Source organism: Protopterus annectens, chromosome 4.part0, assembly GCF_019279795.1.
Source record: "Protopterus annectens isolate FY-2018-M chromosome 4.part0, PAN1.0, whole genome shotgun sequence".
Taxonomy (NCBI): Eukaryota; Metazoa; Chordata; order Ceratodontiformes; family Protopteridae; genus Protopterus; species Protopterus annectens.
Window position 1 is genome coordinate 462,239,517 of NC_056733.1, and position 22,542 is coordinate 462,262,058.

Below are 22,542 nucleotides of genomic sequence, written 5' to 3' on the forward strand. Positions count from 1 at the left end.
TTTACAGTTGAAGAACATAGTACATCAGTAGACAGCTAGAATCTTTATCTGTGAAGTACATAACAGACATTAACAAATGTTACAATAAGAAGTTCCTGCTGTATAATAAGTACTAGGCTTATGAGCATCTGAGCTTGCTATCATCAAGGTAGTTAGTGGAGTGGAAAGAAAGGTAGTGGTTGGATGGGGTGGGTGATTTTAGAGTGGGAGTTGCAAGGGCATAGCCAGCATGTTTTTAGGTGCGCTTTTAGTAAAGTTTTGAAGTGGGTGCATGATGGTACGTAGGTAACTGTGGGTGGGAGGGAGTTCCATAATTTGGCTATGGTGCAACAGAATAGTGCTTCACCAGCAGAGTTATTGGCTTTAGTGATCTGCAAGTGATTTTTGTTGCTGGATCTTAGTGGTCTGGTGATGCGATAGGGTTGGAGTAGATTCTGAAGGGATGGGACATTTAGTGCATGGTTTACTAGTTTTTGGGCGAGTGAGAGGTGATACCATTGAAGGAGGTGAGGGAGTTCAAGCCAGTCTTTGTTTATATTCTGAAGCGTCGTGTAGATCATTTTTTTTTCCTTCTAAATTCCTACTTTTCATCTCCAAACTCTCCATAGTTTTTTCTCCTCTTCCTTGCTGCTTCTTCCCTTATGCCTCTTCCTTGCTGCTCTAGGAGACCAAAAGCACCACCTAGCAGTTCCAAAGGGCAGGGGAAGTTCCTCAGTGAGCTGGCCAAATTTCCTCTAGGACTAGAAGTACCACCCCAGGTCTCCACGAAAAGAGGACATTAGTCCAGTGCGACTAGTCCAGTCAATAAAGGAAGGATAAATATACATTTGTCTTGACCTTTGCAACATTCGATTTGAGGCCAGAGTCTGCATTGATGTTGGAAACTTCATTGTTGATTTCAATACCTCCTGTCTCCGCATTGATGCATCTGAAATTGACATTCCAGTTGATGTTGATATGATTGGCATCAACTCTATCTGTGTTTCAAAGGTCAACATTCAGGCTTGTGGCTTCAGTGCTTATGTTGGAGCCTTCATCCAGGTGTTTAAATACTTACTCAACTCCAGTTACCTTGATACAAGTATATTTCTTGACATTAGTCCCAATGACAGTTCGACAGTCTTCATTGCTGTGGTACCCATCATTGCAGTTCCCCCAGTTCTGTGCCAGTATTTTTAATGCAGACTGATACATCCTTCCTGAGCCCCCATCTGATAGCTAGTTCAGCTGGACAGACAGACTTGGGACCTTCTGCATCACGGCTTCAAAAATAACAGTCCTCCTCATTTTCTTGGCTGATTCTTATGACAAGAAGGATACCAAATCCTCTGCATCCCTTTTCATGATGACCTCCAGGTCTGGAAAGTCCTAGAGGTGATGTGCTTTGGGGGTGGGCTATAGTTCCCTTACGCTGCCACCAGAGAACATTGCAGAAGCCCTTTCAGTCTACCCATTAGTCCTGCTTGGTTGTGCCTCCATTGGCAGACATTCTTACTGTGGCCATCATGAAGCTTGGAATAGCTCATATATATCTGCCCTCATACCTAAGAAGGTGGACCTTATCCTCCACCTTCCTTAAGAGTGGATTCTGGTCCGAAACCTCCAAACCAGAAATGTAAGTTTCAGCAGCTGCTCTTTTGGGCTATGACACCACAATCCTCGGTAGCGAAGTTACCATATAAAAAGTCATCTTGGAAAGTAAGTATACACATCCTCCACTTTTTCCTTAACGGATCTTAATTATTTGACTTGTATGGTGGATTTCAGGAGAGACTTCTTGAATGAAATACACCAAGTGATAGCAGAATTAAACTGATATACTAGAACTTCTGTTCGAGTCAGCACCTGTCCCATCTTCAACCCACCCTATGAAGCCTGTTGCTTGCAATGTTGGTGTAGGCTTGGTCAGGTCAGGAAGATCCAGCACTGCTATTTGCTGGTACACATGGCTCCAGCTAATGGACTTCACTGAGAACATGACGGCGACTTTCATGAATTCCTGTTTTGAAGGTCGTTGACTGTTTGTTTGAGCTAGAAGTAAAAGCACATCTGGAAAGCATGAAAAGAAGAGGGCAATACTCTTAACTGTAGTGGGCATCAGATTTCCACCACTTGGATGCTCATTTTCAGGAATGCAGAGGAGCACGGCACACAGCAACTAAACAAATAGACTGGAAGGAGTCCTAATACCCATGAAAGTTGCTAGAGAGGTTGCAGTCTCAGAAGAATGGGTAATCGGCAGTCCTTTTACACTTTTTGGAAGTCCGTCACTGAGGGCAAATGGATAAAAAATTGTAATATTCCAAGTGTTACAGGATTCTGCTTCTGTCAACTTTAGCTCCTCTTTGTTCAGCATTTCCCAATGTACTACCCCATGAAATCCAGGTGACAAGAAAGGTAGTGTTAAGCCTCCTTCACAAAAGAACCATTCATGAGATCCCACTATATCAGATTGAGTCAAGGTTTACCCCATGATCTTTTTTATTGCCAACAAATGAAATACAAAATAGATTGTGACTTACCTAAAGGAAACCTTTCATAATATTACGGTGCAGTCAGTGCCTCCTTACTTGCTCGAAGGAGACTGGATATGATGTTACAACCTCCTGAATGCCTATTCTCACATAAAGATTGTAAATGAGTCCAAGAGGTTTATACAGTTCCTAGTCAAAGTCAGAAGTTATGGATTCTGGTCTGGTCCATTTGGCTTCACCTTATCCATATTGCATGTCCGTTTTAGCAACTCTTTAAAAATGGAAGGGAAAACAGATTTTCCCTTAATTAGATTGCAGGCTCCTAGTTGCTCCCCTTGGTCCAAGCTCTGCTAATAATTTAGGAGTCTCTGTCTTTGCATCATTCTCTTCAGATAATAGTACACTTCACAAAGCAATAGCTGCTGACATTCACTTCCGCAGTCTAGAGACCAAAATGTGTGGGACAAATCATCTCTCAACTGACAGAATCCAATCCTTACATCCCAGGCGTCATCCCTTATAACTATACTTAAAAATATCTGCCCATCTTTGTCTCAGAGTACTATATCTTATGATGGTGGCTATTCCTATCCTCCTCCATGCCAGATACAACTTGAATTCTACAGTAAGAGTCCAATCACTGTAGATTGTGCCTCCTTTGTCCCACCAAATCTGCAGTGCCAAAGTTTGCAAGCACTACCAGCAGTAGTAGAGGAATCTTACCAGTTTCTGCTAAGGCAGTATGTTTCAGTTACCTACTCCAGTGTCTGCCCCAGAGTGAATGGAAACATTGCAACTGGGGACAAGTCAAGCTATCCAGATGTCATTTTAACCATCTTTTCTCATCATTATCCAAGACGCGAGAGCATTTTTTCTGACATTGTAATTATTTCAAAACTCCATTCTTCAGAAAGTCATCACCATGCATGCCAACAAAATGGCAATAGACTGGTACATCAACAAAGATGAAGCACCATAGCTCTTAACCAATCAGGGACAAATCTCACTAGAATCAGGGATAAACCAGAAATAATCAGGGGCATTTTTAAAAATATTAGCACCATTATCTTGAAATATTGGCAAAAATAAGAGAATGTAAATTAATATACATTTTCTGAGCTAAAAGTAGTCTATAACTCTTAATTACTGCCATTATTTATTAAGTGCATTTTCTCCAACAGTCACCAGTTTTAAGAGGGACAGACTTAAATTTGAGACAAAATTATGGACACTTGAGAGGTATGAGGAACACCCTCACAATCCCTTATGGTGGGAAAATAGGAGTTTGGGAATGGAATGTGTCAAGCAACTGTTTTGTTCTTAGAAACCATATCATGAGGAGTTTAACTCTCTGGCAGACAGACTCAACATACACCTGCTACTGCCTCATAAGTGGCCCCTCAGTAGCATAGAAATTTTTTCTAGTGTTGGGGGAAACCTTGCTGTAACCTGTTTGTCTTCACAAATAGCACTGAGTTGTCTCTACATTGGGAACATCCCAAGGGATTGTCTCACCCAAATGTTACACAGTGGACTCCTCTAGACTGTTCTTCCATTTTCTGTGAAGCTGAGGCTCTTTCAGAAAGCACAACATCACAAATGGAAGGTGTTCTCATAGCTGTCAATCGGCTGCAATAGGAAAAGTTCCCCTGCTTCTACTTCATCTTCTGGTGAAACCAGCAAAATCTATCCTGAAGCTTGTGACAAGCAAGTGACATCTTGGCCTTTGCTTCCTCTGACTAACCACTTTGCTTCTTCTTTCCCAGTAGTGTCTAGTAATCCTCCTTTTTTTTTTTGACTGAGTGGAGAATATATTTTAATTTTAGAAATCAAATGCACAGAAACATACAGAGATAAAGAGACTCCTGTTCCTTTGGTTCTTGATTACCTCACACAGATTTTTTATTTGAGGCTTGGTTATTCTTCCAGTGAAATCCTTTAAGCTGTGACACCTGACTTGTGAGGGCATCTATTCTAATTCCTTGGCCTTTTGAAAGGTGTGTAAAGGCTCCCTTAAGAACCCTTTTTTTGAGGGTTTTACCTGCATATGATTTACACACAGGTGAAATTCACAATGGCTTCCTCTGAACCTACAGCTTTATCAGCCTTGAAATACTTTTATTAGAAAACTCTTCTGAGAGTCAGTTGTTTTTACTTGGGGATTTCAGAGTTGCAGGCTTTGTTGTCTTTGTTTTTGGTCTTATACAGTAATTAAAAATATAATTGTGATTCTTTTGTGCGTTAGGAAGCTAGTGCATCAAACTTTAACCAGTACTTTCATTTTATCAATATTTCTAATTGTATTCTATTTCTGGTAATACCTTTATGTTGCTAAACTAGGATTGTACATAAAGAGAAACAGCTTTTTTGTTTCATAGGCAAGTACTAAGCAAGTTGCCCTTGTAGGCCATTTTAAGTCAAGACAGTTTCCCTTTTGGTGCTTGAACTAACCAATCCCATTTGATGTTAGATTGTCCACACCCACCCCATGGTTGTTTATTATAACCCCTAGTAATAATAACTAGGATCATATAATTGATAATTTAAGGGGACCCATGCATGGGTTAAATAGCTACATCTGCCCATTAGTTGTACAGGGGCAGTCCTGCAGTAATTTTTTTGTTTCCCATCCATAGAGCCAAGTTGCACTTGAATATGGACAGAGATGAACATTGTTTTAAGTGGATGGGGAATCTGTTCTAGAGCAACAGTATCCTCTTCGAGATGTACCTATCTCTCCAAACTGTGCTGCTGATGTTGCAAAAGAGGTTTAGATCCATAGATTAACTATTTCTGATGGCATTTGACTTGCTGATGTGCAGTAATGGGTCAGAGGATGCCTTTTATGCCAGACACGGGTCACACCTTAGCAATCTGTAGGACACCAGTTATAATGACAGGTGCATATACAAGTATATAGCCTCATTTTCAAAGAAAAAATTGGGTCAGAAATTTTGTGAAATAGCACTAGCTTGTTGACGTTCTGTATGAATCAAATTTTGCTCCACAAAACTACAGTAGGCTTCTTCTGTCTATTCATAAGGTTGACTGGGTCATAGTAAGAAATTATGCCAAGTCTGAAGGGACTGACCATCAAAAGACGTTCGATGTACTGTAGAGGAACACTGATTAACTTTACAGTGAGTTGTTTGGCCAGCTGTTGATGGCAAAGAGATGAAACTTTAACTGTGACCAATATGAACTGTGATAATTTAGGTACCTGGGCACTGGAAGAGCCTGTCAGGAAGGGAGTGAGCGGCTAACACCAGCTTATCCATCCAGAGTGAGGGAAACTGTTACCTTGGTATGCTGGCAGGCGGTAAAAAGGCTATGTGTGCTTTGTAGATAGAAGATAGATGTATTACAGAGGTAAGCAGAAATCATTGGGCCCAGCATCATTGAGTCCGTATCACTCAGGCTGCTGTGGAAGTAAAGGGAGCTAGGTTAAGTAGAAATCCCTAACAAATGGCTAGGTGAAAGCCCCACTCCTGGGCTCTGGGGTAAAAGAGAGGTGTGGAAGCTGGTGGTCAGTAGGCAATGGGTAATAAATGGCAAATGAATAAATGCTCGACAATCGGTGTACTTAATCACACAGCACATATGTACTCCCAGGGGAACTGGAGACTGCTGCTAGTGAACAGAGAGAGGTTATTGCAAACTATGATAAGGAGGTTACGCATGCAATATAGCCTGAAAAGGGGTGTGTTGTGTAAATAATGTACACCCAGAGGTGTTCTGAGTCCTGATGCTGCAGGCGCACACCCTGGAGTGCATTATCATGCTTAGAGAATGGGCTGTCTGTTAAATAGTTTTGTATTTGTGTTTTTTTTTTTTTTTTTTTTTTATGCAAAATAGTTCTTCATCCTACAGTTTCAAACTTCTAGTATATGCTGGGTAATCATTGAGGAGTTGAAGTCCCTGAATAATTAGTTACATTTGAGTTTCGGACTTTATCATAGCTCTCTCCTAATCTGGGACAAATCTCAACAGAATCGGGGACAAATCCAGAAGTAGTCAGGGACTCCTAAAAGATTAGTTCTCTTAACTTGAGACATCGACTGAATAAGAGAATGTGAATTAATACACATTTTCTGAAATTAAAAACTATATTTATTGTCATTGTTTATTATGTGTAAATTCACCACCTTTTCTCCAAAAGTCAGTAGTTTTAGGGATTAAGAGAGTCGGATCTAAAATTTGAGTCAAAATCAGAGGTGTTCTTGAGCTGACAGCTGTGGATATCATAGACACCAGAAAATGTTAACCTAACTCCTTTCATTACAGTAACTTTCTAATAAGAGCAATATTTAGTCTGTCCCATTTTTGAGCCTTTGCCCCCCCCCCCCCCCATTATTTAGGCTTAATTTGGATCTCTTGAGGTAAGAGGTTGAGAGGTATGCATGCCTCCTTAATTTTAAAGGAGTTGCATCCACTGCTCAATCTTTCCTCTGTCTCTCTCTCTCTCTCTCTCTCTCTCTCTCTCTCTCTCTCTCTCACACTTCTGCTTTCATGCACGCAAGCACCCATACACTCATGCATGCAGACTGAAAGATAAATGGATGTGATATACACGCTTTTCTTTTTTAATTAGCCATTTGTTTTAATTTTACAAAAAAGTGCTGTTTAGCGATTGTAAAATAATTATCAGGATTCAATAATGCCTACACTGAGTGTACACCGTTCTGAGTGAACAGACAGCACAGACATAACTCACACCTTCTTTCTCCTAATTTTAGTTTTCCTACTGATATTCTTGCAACTTTAAATATCGACAGGGATTCATAAAGGTTACCACAAAGTGTAGACTACATGTACACTTAGTGTAATGTTTCTGAGCATCTAGAAAGCACAAAAAAGGTGGTAAAAATGTTCTTAAATACACATCATGTACACCTTTGTACGTTTAGTGCAAGCTTTATTGAATCTGGCCCAGGGTTTAGCTCGATCTCACTCTGTTTCATGTCTGCATACACTCTCACACTCTCTCTCTCACTCTTAACACACACACAGTTTTTTTTTTATTTTATACTTGTTAAATAGTAAAAGCTCTGCTTAGTAAGTGCAAAATAACGGCAACCATTGTTTGTGTTACAACCTGAGCTCCATGCCAGCTTAATATGTTTCCATGAAGCAGTGGACTGGTTTTTCAGTGGGCATTTTCTATACATTAATACCCTGCTGGAGAACATTCATTTTCCAGTCCGAGTGGCAATGTACAGGTTACCCATTCTCTAACGTTTTGTAAGACATGGAGATTCTGAGAATGGTTGGGATATGGAAGTAAAAGTAGGACAGAATGAAAAAGTGCGCCTAGGATTACTGGCATGTACAAACTATATTTTCTGGTTCATCTGGTGTCATAGTATCTACTAGTGATACTGTTATTGATGAAGGTGCTCCTTTAATTAAAATTTGAATGCAGAAAGTTTGATATTATTTCTAATTTGAGCAGGTCCTGAATCCCATACAGCTAGTGCCATTCTGCTGAAGGAATGTTCAGGAATTGATCATGTGAAGGGAAGCCTTTTGCTTGGATGTGTAACTAGGATGTGAAAAAATATGAGGTAGTGGAAGGTGTTTGTCTTTAGCTGTCTTTAGCTTGCTGTCCGTGGGAGAACAGTGGTTACAGTATAGAAACTTTTACAGCAAAGAGGAGAATAGTTATTTCTACGGTAATACAGTGATGCTTGTCTGTGATTGGTTAATACAACAGTAGGTGTTACTGCTATAATTCAACTGAACCACGATACCACACCAAGAACTTTATTAGATAAAGCTTTCGGATCTACACCCTTCATCAGTACTGATGAAGCGTGTAGACCCGAAAGCTTTATCTAATAAAGTTCTTGGTGTGGTATCGTGGTTGTGATTGGTTAATGTCACTAGTAAAAACTTACTTGAACTACTTCGTACAGTTCTTAAAACTTTATCTAAAGATGAGCATTAAGATTGATGAGGGATTTCAGACACTGTCACATGCGTAAATTGAGAGAGTGGGGAATGAAGTACAAAGGGAAATCTGAGAGCTCTACACTTAATCTAGCAGTGAAGTGGTGTGGCATCATGTAGTCCTGAATAACTGTTGGGAGAATGGAACGTAAGCATAATACAGGGTGATAATATGAAAGACTACCAGGTTGTTGCAGTCATCTTGTTTGCTGGATCTGTCAGCCTCACTCCCTCCTTGGTTTGTGGAATGTGATTCTGGGAAGGCAGGTTGGGAGGAAGGGAGTGAGGGAGTTAGGAGCAGTAACTGCAAATTCGGACATCCTTGACAGTAAAGCCAATAATCTTTATTCAGCAAAGTGGCTTATATTACCATCTCTTTTTACCTTTCATAAAATAAAGGACATAACATAGTTGTGGTTGATGAACAAAGCCTCAAATGGCAGTTTATTTTTGTCTGTTTTTTTTAGGTTATTCCTAAGCATAGCTTTGTACTGGTGAAGTTTGACACTCAGTACCCTTATGGAGAGAAACAAGACGAGTTCAAAAAACTTGCTGAGAATTCATCTTCTGCACGGGACTTTCTCATTGCAGAGGTTGGCATATCAGGTAAGGTGAAAAAGTTCCCTTTAAGTGAAAAGTCTTTCTTTATGAATTTATGGCTGTTGCATTATAAAAAGCCCTTTCCACCCCAAGACATATAGACAATTCAAATCTAAATTGCTTGATGTCTGTGTGTCTTCCTAACCAGATGACAGGTAAACAGCTGACAGTGAAGGACCACCTATGGTCTTTAATCAATTCTCCACCCCTACCGTGACTCCCCAGCCTTTCCTGTGTTTGTCCCAAACAGCTATGCAGACAACCCAGGTTCATTTAATTAGGAGAGTACCAGAGAAACTTGTCCGTGATAAGGGAATGAAGCTGCTACTGAGCTGCTCTCCCATTTCTGGGTAATGTGAAGTTCCATCTCACTTCTTGTTTGGTACAGGCTCAGAAAAATGTTCCAGCAAATCCTTTGCAATAGGATACATAAATCACTTGTTTGTTGCATTGCACATGTGGGGAGAAAACCGTTCAAAATCCCCAGCAGACTGGTGAGTGTAAATGTACTAAAAAAAAAAAAAAAAAGCAATGTCTTTCATGTTTTCTTGGTTAGGAGTCGCCACAGTGGATCACCAGTCTGCACATTGATTGGCAGTTGAGTTTTTATGGTGTCAAGTTGGCAGCCTGGTGCCAAACCTTCATAGAAGGCACACGCACCTACTTGCATGTCTTTAAAACTCACTTGACCACAGGGAGGACATGCAGACTCCGCACAGAAGGTACTCCAGCTGAGAATTGAACTGGAGAACCTCTTGCTGTGAGGCAATGATGCTAACTGCTGCACCACCATGACCACCTGTAAATGTACTAAAGATGAGGAGTGAAAAAGACAGTATGAGGAAATTGCCAGAGGGGTATATATGTGAGCTGGAGATTTAACTGAAGAGTAATAGAAACAAAAAGATAAAAACATTAAGTAAGAGAAGCAGTGGACCAAGTCAAGTTGCATGGGTTACATTGCTTCCTATAACTGCTACATATCAAGTCCTTTGGTGGTCTTTAAAGGCCTTGTAATTTAAATTTATATAAGAAGTATCTTAAGATTGTTTGTTGCTCTGATATCAGAAAGGATAAGTTCCATAACTGTGCTACATGTAGCGCATTTTGACTTTTGGATGTTTATTACATTTTTGGCACTGAGATCTAAATTATATCCCCTGTGCTTTCTTTATCTTTCCCTTAGCACAAACTCAACACAAGCAGCATGTCCCTCTCTATGCCTAAGTCCAGATACTGTAGTGATGTCCTAAATCTTACTTGAACTGTGTACAGTTATAAGTAGTATTTTTGTCGGTCAGTGACCTGTTTGTTGATACACAACTTGGTGAAACCTACAGGGCCATAATCTTTCACATCACATTATTACAGATGGTGTTTCTTTGTAACCAAATATTACATCCTTTGTACTGTTGCTGCCATTATTATGTTTGCCAAACACATAGGTATATTGGAAACTGTCATTAATGGTTAATTGTCCATTACAACTTTTTTAGGCAGCGCATGTTTGCATTGTTTTGTTATAATACTGGAAAATCTTTGTAATGCTTTGGTATATTTTCTGGATTGAGGCTGAAAAGGTCCTTTGTGGTTCAGCACATTTAACAAAAGTATAATTTTGTTACCTTCATTAGAGGGTGTACCAAAAGTGCTGTATAATGTAAGCAGTGAAGTCTTGCCCAATCCATATTTACACAATATATTGTACACTAATAATAGGCACAGCTGCATTTAACTTCAGAAAGCACTGTAGTTATTAGGAGAAATACAGTCAGTTAATCATTTGGTCTGTGAACTTCTTATTTTAATTTATCATATGGTGTGGGGTGTAAACCATTATCATCAGGAGCGGCCTTAGGTCAACTGGTACCCTAGGCAAAAGGGCACCACGGCACCCCCCACCACACCACCCAGTGCCCCCATCCTGGTCTACCTACACCAAATAAATACTGGAAAAGTGCACCTACTAAAGCGGCGCCCTAGGTGGCCGCCTAGTTGGCCTATGCCTAAGGCCGGCTATGATTATCATAGTAAATTATAGCCACCTATGGCATTCTGAGAGGTAGAAACATAGAGTACTGCACACTAGTAACCTTTAAAAAGGTGATGACATGTAAGGCTACCGTCATTTACTCATTTTACTGGTACAGTACCTGGAAAACCTGAATGTGCAGCCTAGTGTAGTGCATATTACTGTCATTGTCCCTCCTACCACCAGCTTGGGCTTCAGAAATGAAACCAGTTAACCAGCCTCTTGGGAAGGTTAGCGTGCTCTGCTCCAAGCTACATGATGTTAGGGAGGATCCAGGTATCATGTCTAACGGTCTAACACTGCTGTCTGTCTGACTACACTAATAAACTCACAGAATGTGATTCTCTTGTTCAGATGTTCTGTCATTAATCTTTAACCCATTTTCTTAAACTGCAACTCATTCTGTTCATTCTTTTATACACTTGATTTTCAGCTAGAGTATCAAAAAAAGTGTTATTGTATCCAAGCTTCGGTGGTTGAAATCTCTCTTGCTATTTGTGCTTCCTTGATGAAATTCTAAGATTATTCTTTGCCCCAGTTTTCTTTACCTGTGCCTCTTGTCTTGCTTGTGCTGTCACAGCTTGACCTTTCTTATTGCGCTGTACTTTCTGGTATATGATGTGCCCATTCTCAGGATACACAAAAAATATTTAAGGCTACAGAATCCTTCTCACAGTTCAGGTATGCTAGCTCTCCCAATATCACCTAAACCAGTCTATCTTCCTCCAACTCTTCTAAACTGGAAACCTGCTAGAATAAAATCTCAAAGTTTGCAACTTCATCCAAATACTCTACTCACCACTATATACCTCTCCACCAGCTGCAGTGGCTATAACTTCCCAATTACCTGGACTACCTCCAACTCTGTACAGTCCACAAGCTTATTTTCAAACCTAATACATGTCCAGCAATTGCTAACATCTTACCTTCATACACCCCTCACAGACCCCTTTGTTCTGCCCACCAAAACCTAATCTCAGTGTATAAACCAAATCGTCCCACTGGGCAGTTACTTCTATCCTTTACCTTAGCCAGAAAATGGAACTCTCTCCCTCCATCTCTACGAATCTCTGAAAACTTTGAACTCTTCAAAACCCAGCTCCATTCCTACCTCTCCCATAGTTGGAAGTGCAACTGCTGTCTAACTACCTAACTTCCTTAACTCATGATCACTTTTATCACATTCAAAGTCCCATTTTTTCCTTACTTACCAGGGATCTATCCCTTGATAACTACTTTCAGATCACTATCTGACATTTCTAACCTATGAACAAATTCTACTCTATACTACTGTTCTCAACCTGCAAACATATGTATTATATATTGTATATATGTTGCAGTTTAACTGTTCTTAGTTTGCTATTTAATATTTACAAGTTGTTACTGCACCTTTTTGCTACTGTGTATTGTATTTTGTTAACTTTGAATTATCTAGCTTTTCTCTGTACTATGTAGTCTAAATTATGTAGTTTATACTTTGTACTATGGAGCTTTTCTCCCCAGGCCTCCACTGAAAACGGGCTCTTTGAGCCCAGTGGACCTCCCCGGTCACCAAACTGGAAATAAATAAATAAATAAACATTTGCTTGGCGAATTTCTCATTCAAATTAGTTGTGGCAGATTTTTTAGATCACTTTATGATGTGTGTTTGCTTTCTGCCACTAGTGCCAAAATGCATCATATTCAAAGCTTCCCTACCTAGCCCCCAACAAGCACATTCACATTTACTGATGAGCATATGAGTTACAGAACAGTCATAATGACAGCACTGAATATGAGAGTTACTGAAGATTATACTAAGTGTTCTACTTTAATGCTGTTCCATCCGAAAAACATAAACCAGAACTTCACTGGCCTTATCTCCTCAATGCAAAAATTGAAAATGTCACCAACACAACATTACTAGGCGTTAAATTAAAATCTGATGTGTACACTGGGGTTCCCTTTAAATCATTGAATGTTCAGAACATCGAAGTTCTGATCATCAAGACCAGAACATCGATGTTCAGAACATCGAAGGTTTAAAGTGGAAGTGCCAGGTAAGTGAGATTGTGGAATGTTGGGTGTTTATGCAGGGCAGCAAGGCGCCCTGCATGTTGTGTGTGTGTGTGTGTGTGTGTGTGTGTGTGTGTGTGTGTGTGTGTGTGTGTGTGTGTGTGTGTGCCATCTTGAGTGTTGGCATTGTAGGCAGGGTACGGGAAATCTCCCATTTAGCGCTACCGCATATAATGGTAAACGGGAGATTTCCCTTACCCCACTATAGTGCGATCTCGGAGTTGGAATATAAAAGTAGGGGGCATGTGGGGGGCACAACCCCCCACATGGGGGTTGCAGGGGGTGAAACCCCCCTGCATAACAGTGTTTGTGATTTTTATGGTTCATTTTGAACTTTCGATGTTCTGAACATCGATGTTCTGGTCTCGATGATCAGAACGTCGATGTTCTGAACATTCGATGATTCAAAGTGAATCCGTAGACTGACACTGCAATCAAAATGACACACTACAAACTGGAATCTCTTTTCAGAACAAATCACCTGCTAAGTGATCTTAGTAAAAAAAAAATACCTGCATACTGCTGTCAGAAATACTGGGTGAGCAAATTGGTATGACTAATGAAATGTATTTTTTGAGCTATGATACAGAATCAGAATTGCCTAGAAATAGTAAGACCTTGCTGAGTTTAGTTCTGGAGGCTGCCAAAAAAGTAATTACTAGAAAATGGAAATCAAAGTCTAACCCAACCATACTAGAAGTAGTAACAGAGATAAAGAAACTGAAAGTGGGATTTTTAGAAAGGGTTAGGAGCACATTACATAGAAAAAATGGGAATTGTTGGAGCAATCCATGCAGAATAATGTTTTGGAGGAAGAATGAGGTTTAAGGAACCTTGAATTGAATAAACTATTTAATGTTTGATAATGACTGTATAGAAGATTGTATGTGATATATAATGTTTGCAACTGAAAATAAGTCAATATAGTTTGTCATTTTCATTCATTCCTCAGCATGTGGATCCTAGGTCTCAACCTGCTAAGAGGACAATGTGGAACACAGACCATAGCAATGTGTGACAGTCAAAATGTGGAACACCCTATTTTTGCACTGCGTGAAAAGTGGATCATGAATATGGCCATGGTCTTTCAACCAAAATATATGTGCAGACACATACACATTCACCCTTGTCATACCTCTCATCTGCCCAGAATTTTGCAGAATGCCCAAATTTTTGCCTCATATTTGTGGTCTGTTCCTCATAAAATATATATTTTTTTTGCAAATCACAGAGGAATGAAATCAATTAATGAAAGAAATTTGAGTTTTAGACACCATATCCTTCAGAACATGTATGGTAACACAAAGGTAACACAACGCCATTTTAAGTTTATAAGAGCAATATTCAAAAAATGGTTCATTTTTGGGCCTTTGTCCCCGGCCCCCATTAATTAAGGCTATGTCCAGATTTCTTGTGCTTAGAGATTAAGAGCTATGACAGTGACACACACACACACACACACACACACACACACACACACACACACACACACACACACACACTGTCATCCTTGTGGCTTTATCACATTACATTTGGCTATTGGCTTTGTCAAGATTTCTTACTTTAGGAGGTTGAGGCGTATCTGTTAAAAGAGAGGGGGAAAAGTAAAACAGAAGAAAAACAGTATTAAAGTAGCAATACCAGCAAAAGGATTCCTTTTAACTGCTTGTGTATTGTAGTTTATTTACTTTGGTATTGTTTTACTTGTAATTTGTTTTTAATTCCTCTCTTTAAATGCGATTTTCCACACAACCATTCGTACATGAATGGTCACTTATTTGTGAGCTGTCATTGCCTCCCATCCTCAGGAACAGTTAGATTGGTTCACATACTGCAATGGTTGTAATTGCAGAATATGAGCTAATCAAAAACTGTGTAGCACAGCCAACGCTGTTCAGTGTTGAACAGCTCAGTAGCTATTTGATTGGTTTGTATACTACGATGCTGACTGGCAGTAATTGCAGTATACAACCCAATCAAAAGCCATGAAGCAGAGCCAAAGCTGTTCAGTGCAGAACAGCAGAACATTGGGTTCATTCATGGTCAAATGCGGTGCATTCCGCATAATCCAGAGTACTTGGCTGCTCAGATGTGGGTTCAGATCTGACTTGGCCGCTTTTTATACATTAGGATCTAACTCTCAAGCTCCTCCCTTTCCCTTAATGCCCCTGTTTTCCAGATTACCTCAGATCTCATTTGCCATGCTTGAAAGCAGTCAGGATTTTCACCTTTCGAGTATGCATTGGGGTTTTGAATAGTTTAAAAGCTTATTTAGTATGAAACTTTTATATTGTTCTCTTTATTAGACCTCTTACTCTGACTTACTTTCTTTATTATTTTCATAGTTCTTTGTGTACTTTTATACCCTCTGGTATATACCTATCCCTCTACCATTGTTGGTAGTTTTTCTACCTTTTTTTTTTAACCTTCTCTTTCTTCTGTAAAAAAACTTTTCGGTATGCCTGAAACACCTACCAGTTTGAAAATGTGCACTTCGGGTGGGCATAAGAGCCCTAACTCTGATGCATACCCACAGGGAGTGTGTTTATTGCTTAGGATCTGGTCACTTAGACAGTTTGTGTGATATTTGCGCAGGCTTTAATGCCCGAGTTTTAAGTGATCACTGAAACAAACTCATTTTGAAGGGCTTTCTTCCCCAGTCTGCTGTTTCCTCTGCTGAATCTTCCAAGGAATCAGAGGCTGAAACCCCAGCTAAGAAATCTAAGGAGCCCAGGGAGCATTCAAACACTCTCCTGCCCAGTCTCCTCCCAAATCTTCTTCTGAACCACCTGCCAAGACCTTAAAACTGTTGGACCCGAAACCCCTGGATCCAACACAGTCATTAATGACTTCTCCTTGGAATTGAGCTCCCAGGTTCTCCCCGGAACCCGCATTCCTGAGACTAAGGTCTCCCTTTCTCCAGGAGACCCCCCAAGAAACTCTCAAGACCTCCCTCCACCTCTTCCTCTGTAAGATCTTCCCAGAGTCTAGCTGAAGTGGAAGTGGACAGGATGATGAGGTGATTCCTCAGGATGCAGATTCAGATGGAGGTTTTGCTACTCCATCCCCCATCGGATCCGTGAGTCACCAACCTGCCTTTCTTCCTTTGATAACTCCTTCTCTGATCTGACCTCCTGTTTCGAAGTCATCAGATCCGGGGCTAACCAGAGTCTGATCCACTGACTTTATCTTCTTTGATTCCGACTTCTCTGATCCAGTCGGCATTGGGTCCCAGGGGTTTACTTCGACTCTGAAGCTTTCAGAGATGTCATTTCCCCTAGGCGCCTCGGCACTAGCCAGCTTGGCTCTACCCTTTAAATCGGGGGATACTGGGGGGTCGGGGGTTTTCCACTCAGAACTTCAACTCCGGAGGGATTGCCACTGTCCTTTGAGGGGCCCTCTGCATTCAAGATGGTGGAGAGGATACTCTCCTGGGGGGAGAACTGCATCGACACTACTTTCTTCAGATCTTACTCCTGTCTTAACTTCTGCGTCTGAGCCTGCTCATCCTCCAACTCGGGGACAGTCAGCCCCAAATAGCTTCCAAGCAGCTCCACCCTCAGAGCTCCCTATCTCTTCTGACACCTCCCTGGAACACCCCACTGAAGAAGTCCCTCACAAGAGACTGTGCAAAAGGAGGCACCTGGATTCCCCTCAGGAATCTTTGACAGAGGACACCGACTTCAATGAGGGGGAAGAGTCCCCAAGATCTCCACCGGATTATATCTGCTTTGGAGACTTCCTTGAAATCCTACACCAAAAAGGTGGTTGATCTACCCAAAGCCCTTCCTCAGAGGAGTCTGTGTTTCTGGAAGGCTTCGAGTCTGGCCCTTCTACATCTTGGGTGACCCCACCTATGGATGACCTCCTAGACCTTGTCTCCCGCAGGGCATGGAAGGAGCCGGACACCGTGGAGACAATCCCCAAAAAAGCTGACAAAATTCTCATTGTCCCTTCAGATAAACCTCACCGGACAAAAAGGTACCCTGGTAGATGCCATGGTTGTTGCTGGAACCACAAAAAAGGAGCTAGCCAAACAAAGCTCCACTGTCCGTCCCCCTAACAGGGAGTATAGGGCTTTGGACAGATTTGGGAATTGGGTGTATGCATTGGTGACCTTCACATTGCAATCGCTGAAGTACTTGGCTCATTTTAACAGGTTACAGAGGGACTTACTGAAGGAACTCTCTAACACTGCCCCAGGATCCATGTCTCAAGAGGAACAGAAGACCTTTTCCTCCTGGATGGTCACCCTACAATCTATCTCGAATGCATCCATGAGGCTAATCTTGCATGCCAAAGAAGGTATCTCAAGGGCTGCCAGTTCAGGCATTTCCATAAGGAGACATGCCTGAATGCGACTTTTTGACTTTCTGGAACCATTCAAGGAGTCCTTCATCAATGTCCTGTTTAAATCGTCACTTGTTGGCCCATCTGTGAAAGACACTGTCTCCCACTGTGAAAAGGATGGAAGGACTCCTCGGAATCTGATTTTCTATGTCACATAGGCCTTTTTCCGGGAACCAACATGGAGGCAAAAAATTGTGGTTCAAAAAATCACAGTGGCCTTTCAGGATTCACAAGGATAATTTTTGCCTAGTGGCAGAGTGGGAAATAATTATATTGGAAGACTCCACCTGCATGGCAGAGGAGGTCAGCAGAAACCAAGATCTAGAGATTTTTTCTCAGAGAGATCCTTTCAGCGCTCCTGAGCAGTTGCCTGGCAGTCAGGGGCACCTATCCTTCCACCCAAATGCCTGGCTAGCCATTACAAATGACCTTTGGGTGCAAAGGATCATATCCAGAGGATATTACATTCCCCTTTTCAAAACTCCCAACCAAAGGAAAAATCTCCCCGATGTTCCACCCAATCAGAGGGAGTCAGCAGACCTAGAAGTCACAAAGCTGTTAGAAAAAAAGGGTCATCCAGAAGGTCCTGTCAGACCAGATAGAATCTGGAATTTACTCAAGGTTCTTTTTAGTGCCAAAAAAGACAGGGGACCTGAGACCAGTCCTAGGTTTGACATCCCTACACAAGTCCATAAAGAACTCAAACTTCTGGATGGTCATGGTACAGTCTTTTCTACCCTTTCTCCAGAAAGACAACTGGATGTGCTCTATAGACCTTCAAGATGCATACTACAACATCAAAATGGACAGGCGTTCCTGCATGTTTCTCTGCTTCAGGCTCGGAGCCAGTCACTACCAATTCAGAGCTCTGTCCTTTGGTCAATAGCCCACAGGGTATTCACCAGATGTATGGCAGTAGTAGTGACTCACTTGAGACTGCTCTGATCAGAGTGTTTCCTTATCTGGACGACTGACTCCTGACCATATCAACCAGGCATCTACTCATATAAGCCAGAAATTATCTGCTTCACCTAGCAAATACAATGGAGATCACTATAAACCTACAAAAGTCTCAACTTCACCCAGTCCAAGTGATGGACTTTATAAGAGAATGTATAGCCACACACAGTTGTTTAGCTTTACTACCCCTGAACAGAATTTTCCTTTGCCACCAGCAGATTTAGTTCTCAAAGCACTGGGCTCAATGGTTGCCTCTATAATGTTGTTTCCAACAGTTCACCTTAACATGAGAAGTCTACAGTGGATTTTAGCAGTACAGTAGTCCTTGCATCACTCTCCTTTAAATCACCCTGTAAAACTATCTCAAGTGTGTAAAGACTCCCTATCATGGTGGCTTCTCTTGAGGGATGTCAAGGAAGGACATCCATTTATTCTTCCTCCCCCCAAAGCCACTTTGACCACAGATGCCACCCAGTTGGAGTGGGGGGCATTACCTGGGGCAAACTGTTCAATGCAAGTGGTTGAGACAGGAGACCTCTCTGTATTATCAGTGCTCTAGAGATGAGAGGGCAGTACTTCTAGCATTGCAGGCCTTGCAGAGCTTTCTTCCTGTAGGGACTATTGCTATACAAATGGATAGTGTGTCAATAGTCTGCTACTTCAACAAACAGGGGGGACCAGATCTTTCCCCCTTTATCAAGAAGCAGCGAGAGTTTGGCAATGAGTTATTTCCTCCAACCACTTTCTATTAACAACACACGTACTGGGAATATCCAGCGTTCTAGCGGACAGGCTCTGCAGAACTATTCTGACACTCACAAGTGGTCTCTGAATTGGTCTGTGGCAAACAAGATATTCCACAAATGGAGTCTACTTTGCTGCGACTTCTTTGCACCCCCAACTAACAACAAATGCAGCAGGTTCTTTGCACTAATCCCTCCTCAGGGACAGTCACTGAGAGACGCTCTATTCCATGTTTGGTCCTCCAGTCTCCTGTATACTTATCCCACCCCCCCCATTCTCAGATTTCTTCAGAAAGTGCAAAGGCTAAAGAGCAAAGTTATTCTGATTGCCTCCTTCTGGCCTTGACAGGTCTGGTTTCCCTTCCTTTAGTCTCATCTGATACATCCTCCCTGGACGTTGGACCCAGGTCCAGATCTCCTATCTCATCTATCAGGACAAATTCACCCAGATCTAAAAGGCCTCAGATTGACCACATGGTTTCTCCACTTCCGATGATGGCTAGGCATTACAGGCTGCCCTCTCCAGTTAAGAAAATGTTAGTGTGCTCACATAAGGCCTCCACAAGAAGAATTTACAAAAAACTAATAAGGTTCTTTATTTGGGCTGATCAGAAACTTTTGGATCCCTTTACCACTCTGATTCCAGCAGTTCTCGACTTCCTTGCCTCAATCTTTCAAGATGGAACAAGCTATTCCACTACCAAAGTTCAGTTGGCAGCCATATCCAGTTATCACATAGGCGAAAACTCTTCTTCCTTAGTTTCTTCTAAATTTTGCAAGGCCTTTCTGAGAGGTACATTTCTCCTTAGGCCTCCAGTCAAAGATCTCACTCCTCTGTGGGATCACACTATGGTCTTACAAGCTCTAGTGTGCTCATCCTGTGAACCATCTGCCAAAGTGGACCTCAAATTCTTATCTTGGAAAACGGTATTTTTGGTAGCTATAACCTTGGCTAGAAGAATTTTAGATTTACAAGCATTTTCTTCCAGATCTCCTTACTTAATTTTTCACAAAGACAGAGTCACTTTTACATGTAAATCCATCCTTTTTACCAAAAGTTGCTTCAGAACACAATATTAACCACGTTATCAATCTTCCAATATTTTTTCCTAACTTCCAAAACAAGGGTGAATATACTCCTATACTCTTCATCTTCTTGATGTCCATAGACAATTATGTTTTTATCTGGACAGGACAAAAGCTTTCAAGAAATCTAACCAACTGTTTGTTCCTTTTTCCAAAGTAAAGTTGGGAAAATCTGTTTCCAAAACAACTTTGGCTAAATGGATAACAGATTGCATTTCTTATGTTTATAATGCTAAAGGTATTTCCCCACTTAGCCACATAAAAGCACATTCTACAATAGTTCTACTAGATGAGTGTCCACCTCAGCAGCATTTTGGTCTAAAATATCCATTGATGAGATTTGTGCTACTTCTTCCTGCTCAAATACTCATACTTTATTGTTACACATTACAAAATTAGATATTATATCTAGAAGTAGAGCATCCTTGGGTTCTGCAGTGCTGCGGAATGTCCTTCCATGAGGGCCTCCCAAGATCATTGTAGCTCGGAACTCTGTCCCACAGGTTGTCATTTTCATCCATTCCTCAACAACGGATAAAGAAGTTATGTACTCACCATAACGTTCCATCTGTGTTGTCCATTTTCGTTCTTCCTCAACATTTCCCTCCATCCCCCTGTCCCTTCTGGGAAGATTTACAAAGGTGTTTTAGGAACTGCTGTTCCCTTTGAGCTCCTGATTTTATCTTTTCTATCTTATGATAAATTTTTGCATATACATATATGTATTATGCATATACAGCTGGAACTCTGTCTGAGGTAATCTGGAGGACTGGAACATTATGGGTAAGGGAGGAGCTCGAGAGTCAGATTCTAAGCTATAAAAAGTGTCTGAGTCAGATTCATGGTTTGGATCCAAACTCACAGATTGAGGAAGAATGAAAATGGACAACACAGATAGAACGTTATGGTTAGTACATAACTTCTTTTTTCATTTATATAAATGTACGATTTTCTGTGTCATAACTGATAATTAAAGATGTTTCTTGTTTTAAAAAAAAACAATATTCACAAATCTTAACTCTTCCACCAAACACAGACTAGAAAGCACCTACAGCAAAATTAGCAAATTCACCTGCAGCCTCTCACATTACTTCCACGACTGCATGGCACTCAGTACACTCAACTTGGGCTTGAAGAACTTCTTCACTACAGTATCCTCTTCCAGCTACTCAGATGAAGAACGGCATAACACTGGTATGAGGAGAGCAAAAGCAAGTGGAATTATAGCTCTTAGTATCTTATTTCAAGAATCAGAGACATAATTGAAATAATCAAAAACAAAAGTTGAAAATCATGACTTAAATATTGACACAAAATAACCCATTTTACAAGGAAAATTAATAAAAGTGAGTAGTCCAAATTGAGAAATCAGTGAAAATCATGGCTATGAATAGAACAGTATGCACTTTGATGCAAAACAAACTGGTATTCATGTTTTACCATAATGAATCAGTACAACATGTAATTTGTGCAAAAATACAGTGCAAATGAGAAATGTAACATTTTACTGCTTTTAAAAAGTTCTGCCTAAGTAATGATCTTTAGAATTATCTGATCACCTACAATGAATGATTTTACAACTGCAATGCAGAATACAGAACAAAGAAATAGGTCTGCAGAGACCTAAATTTCAAGCCCAATGTGTGTTACGGAAAGAGACAACACTCCAGCTGGGATAATGAGCGTGATTTAAAGTATGGCAGTTTGCCGAAAATTCCTGTGCTTTGACATATAGAGATGAGCAAGTACAGGAAAAATAAAAAGAAAGAAAAGGAGAGAGAATAAAGGATACAGATAAGACAAAGTATGCGTGCAAACACAGAAGGCCTTTTGCTGTGTCATTCAGAAATGATCTTAAGCTATGAGGATTCTCGAGAAGAGTATCTAGCAGTTTCACAAAGAAGCGGATCCTTTCACACACTGTAGGACAAGGCAGGGGACAGCAGGAACCCAATTCTGTTGAAATGTACTGTATGCATATTGTTTAGAAACGGTTAACCTTTCTTTCTAGGCCACACTATCCATTTATACCGATGTTCATGCAGTCATACTGATAGCTTTGATGTTATGTGATCCTATCTCGCCTACATTCTGTACTGATGGGTTCGGAGCCGATTCTCGGCTCCGACTCGGCACGCTATGCTATAGAGCGAAGTCTCTTATTGGCTGAGCTATTCTATATCCCAGGATGCACCACCACTACTTCCCCAGATCTCGTTTGCCACTTACAAGCTAGGACGTGGTCTCGAACTTGGCTGATCTAAGTGCTTTTTCTGAGAGTTTTTTTCTGTCA

General features: G+C 40.9%; 1 protein-coding gene across 1 annotated transcript in view; it reads left to right on the forward strand.

Annotated features, from left to right (window-relative positions):
- The window catches only part of ERP29 (endoplasmic reticulum protein 29), a 248,128-nt gene that overhangs the window by 111,425 nt on the left and 114,161 nt on the right, over positions 1–22,542 (forward strand). The window contains exon 2 of the mRNA XM_044068385.1: positions 8,891–9,029. Coding sequence (XP_043924320.1) covers positions 8,891–9,029 — 139 coding nt within the window. The remainder of the gene's footprint in view (positions 1–8,890; positions 9,030–22,542) is intronic.